General features: G+C 35.6%; 1 protein-coding gene across 1 annotated transcript; it reads left to right on the forward strand.

Moving 5' to 3' along the window:
- The first annotated feature begins 386 nt into the window (after nucleotides 1–386).
- Nucleotides 387–2439, forward strand: LOC117335157 (hepatocyte nuclear factor 3-gamma-like). Its single transcript, XM_033895115.1, has one exon. The coding sequence runs from the start codon at nucleotides 595–597 to the stop codon at nucleotides 1360–1362; it is 768 nt and encodes a 255-aa protein (XP_033751006.1). The 5' UTR covers nucleotides 387–594; the 3' UTR covers nucleotides 1363–2439.
- The last annotated feature ends 952 nt before the right edge of the window (nucleotides 2440–3391 follow it).

Consider the following 3391-nt stretch of genomic DNA (forward strand, 5'->3'; position numbering starts at 1 on the left):
CATAGACTATATTCTAATTGAGAGAGAGAGAGAGAGGATTGATCAAAGTAGAGATGTCAATGTTGTAATACATCATCGCCATCTAAAGCAACGGTTGTCATGGACACTTACTTTTTTTTATACGTAGGGAGTGGTGTAAATTCTATTTGTTGGAATACCTAGCTGTAGTTACAAATCGTGACATCGAGGAAAGCCGTATTGAGATGAACCAGCCCGGCTGAGTGTTTTCTGACAGGTACAGGTTAGCGGGTAATTAGCACCTGCCACGGGTACCCCTTGTAGAGATGTCGTACTAGCATGAAAAGTGTTTACAACTAAACGGAACTGATCGTTTTGAAAGACAGGAGTCGAGAACTTACTTAGCCAATCACAAGGTGCCTAGTTATATCAACTTCAAGGTATAAAACTAGATCTTTGATAAGTCATAGCTTATTCTGTTAACAGAACTCTCATATATATCAACCACTTCAAATCATTATTGCTGGCTAAGATACAAGTGTAAAGCTACATTGTGCTTGGAAGTCTTCGAAAGTGACCACGTGGCCTTCCTACTTCTGCATTTGTACTTTCTGACGCACAGTGAATACTTCAGACATGATTTCTCCAACATTTTCCATTGATTACTTGACGAGCAAGGAAAGTCGCCGCGGACTGAGACAGAACAGTTCTGGAAGTGAAGACAGCCTACGACATTCTCCCGTCCCGAGTATTACTAATAGCTCGAGCGGATCAGAGTCGGAAAATCCGGAATCCATGGTGAAAGTGCTTCTATCTTTGGACAAATCCATGAAGGCGAGCATAGGGGACACTTCCGATGCAAAACCTGCACAGTCCTACATAGCTTTGATTTCCATGGCGATACTGAGTTGCCCGTCACAGAAAATGCTACTGTGTGACATCTACCAGTACTTCATGGATAATTACAGTTTTTATAACAACACTAATAAGGCTTGGAGGAACAGTGTCAGACACAATCTGTCTCTGAACGAATGTTTTGTGAAGAGAGGACGCTCTGAAAACGGTAAAGGGAACTACTGGTCCATTCATCCAGCATGCATCGAGGACTTTTCCCGTGGTGATTTCCGGCGTAGACAGGCCAGAAGGCGGGCAAGAAAGAGCATGAAGGAGGTGCACGATTCTATTTCTGGTTTTAGAGACGGTAAGCTATACGTCCCTATGACGTCGTCTGCGGTTGGGTATAACAAAATGCCGTATCCCTACGCTCAGAACGGAGTGAGTGACGGCGGTAGTGTCGGGATCTCGCCGCCAACGTCCACCCCATCGTTTTTCCAACAAACGCCGCCACCCGAGTTGCACCACATCTCCCACCCGTATCTATCACAGAACATGGCTGCCTGGTAGTGGGGAACGGCAAAATAAACTAACTTTCTGTTACTGAACTGATGGGCTTCAAAACATCATGCATATATTGTGATTTGCCTGTGGATTTGTGCTATGTATAGTCTTTTTTCATGTAATCTTGTACATATAATATAATATTTAATTTAAACACGATGTCAAATTAACATTATCAATTCACTATTTTGAAGTCTGATAATTGTACGCCTGATTTTTTATTGTTTGCACGATGCTATACATACATCGACGAAATAGATTAATATATTTGACGGAATAGATTAATATATTTTGCAATATTCTATCAAAATAGTCTTTGCTTGAAAATCCTAATATTACAGGACAATAATGATAATAGTAGGAAGGGAGAATGGCGATTATATTGGAAAGCATTCATAGATTTATTATGTTATTTAACAAAGTTAAGCACTGAAACTCCATTTTGACCTTTGTAACAATCTGTTATTATCCATTTTATTTATCTTTTTCTTTTATTACGTCGATGAAAGTTTGACATAATTGTTCGTACAAATGAATGTGTCGCTAATTATGCTATGGCCGACTGGAGGTAGATACTTTCGTTCTGTACGCGGAGGAACAAGAAACACAAAGCGAAGGACTTCAGATTTGCTAGAAGTTACTGTAGAGATATTTATCATTTTGTTTTCTCCTAATCAGAACATGGACTTTGTTCCATTCAGTTTTATCGTATTTTACACACAGCATCGTTTTATTGATACGCAAAATCTAAAATTTTAATCAGTTTATTATAATAATGATTTTGAAATTCAATTTGAATATTTTTGATTTTAAAAGAAAAGTTGCCATTGTTTTTAAAACAGTATTCCGTTTCAGTTAATTGTTTAATATCGCAATCAATGTACTGATTAATTGATTTATGTACACTTTTCAAATTGTTTAAAGAAATTAGGTAGAAATATATATATATATGTTTGAATTGTTAATTAATATTATCATAATATATTGTGCAATATTTTTTCTACACTGATACAAGTTTTAAACTACTTGCCTTTTCTGAAAAAATACATGTTTCAATTGAAATAATAAATGTTATTGAGCAAAAGAAAACATAATTGTCCGTGTTACATGTACGTAAAACAATACACTATAGGTACTGGTGATTTGTGAATATATGACGTTTTCAGTATTCCAGACAAGAAAATCTTCCGTGCCAATAACTGTTAGTGTAATATACATGTACAAATGCCATCACGTAAGATATGATAACGATACGAGTTGTAATAAAAAAAAACTACATTTATTTTATATAGATCAGCGCCAGATGTTTCAATCTAATTCGAATCTTCAGATATTCATTACTTAAAATGGCATTTGAACAGTTATTACAAATGTTACTACAAATTACGTGATGCCATGGCATAGCAGGTGGCAAAGATGTCTGACGTTTGGGGAGCAATGTTAAAATTGTGTTCAAGCAGCTGATTGGAATGCATTGTATCGCGGCTTATTAACGCCGTTATAAAAATAGTCTTACGTTTCACTCCACGTGAATACATCTTATCCATTAGTTGTACGTCCATGACACCGCCTCGTACAACTTACTGTAACCTTCCGTTTTGTCAGAACCCCTGGTTTATCGAAAGTAGCGTTGTCAATCTGCTTTCAGACACTAGTGTTTTAACTTTATCTATTGAATTCTCGTTTCAAAAATATGATATACTGAATAAACATGTTATACAGTATTCAACGTATAAGTACGGTGAATCAATCAGAAAGACAAATCATAAGACTTTTTTAAACAAAGCTTTTATAAACTGGCACAGATAACGTAAGATACTGATATTATTAATATTCATCTGCTCTAAAAATCAAATAGTGAAATTCGTCACATATTTCAATATACGTGTATTTTATTTTGGTATTCCACAATGTTCCATCTGCGAGTTTAGACTATCTAATTATGGTTTTTTATTCTGAACTTACAAATTAGTATTTTTTTCAATATCATTAAACATTTATTTTTTTCAAAATTGCAATCATTTTGATAAAGTCT

Source organism: Pecten maximus, chromosome 9, assembly GCF_902652985.1.
Source record: "Pecten maximus chromosome 9, xPecMax1.1, whole genome shotgun sequence".
NCBI classification, from domain to species: Eukaryota; Metazoa; Mollusca; class Bivalvia; order Pectinida; family Pectinidae; genus Pecten; species Pecten maximus.

Coding starts and splice junctions, on each gene's coding strand:
- LOC117335157 (XM_033895115.1), top strand. CDS start 595: ATGATTTCTCCAACATTTTCCATTGATTACTTGACGAGCAAGGAAAGT.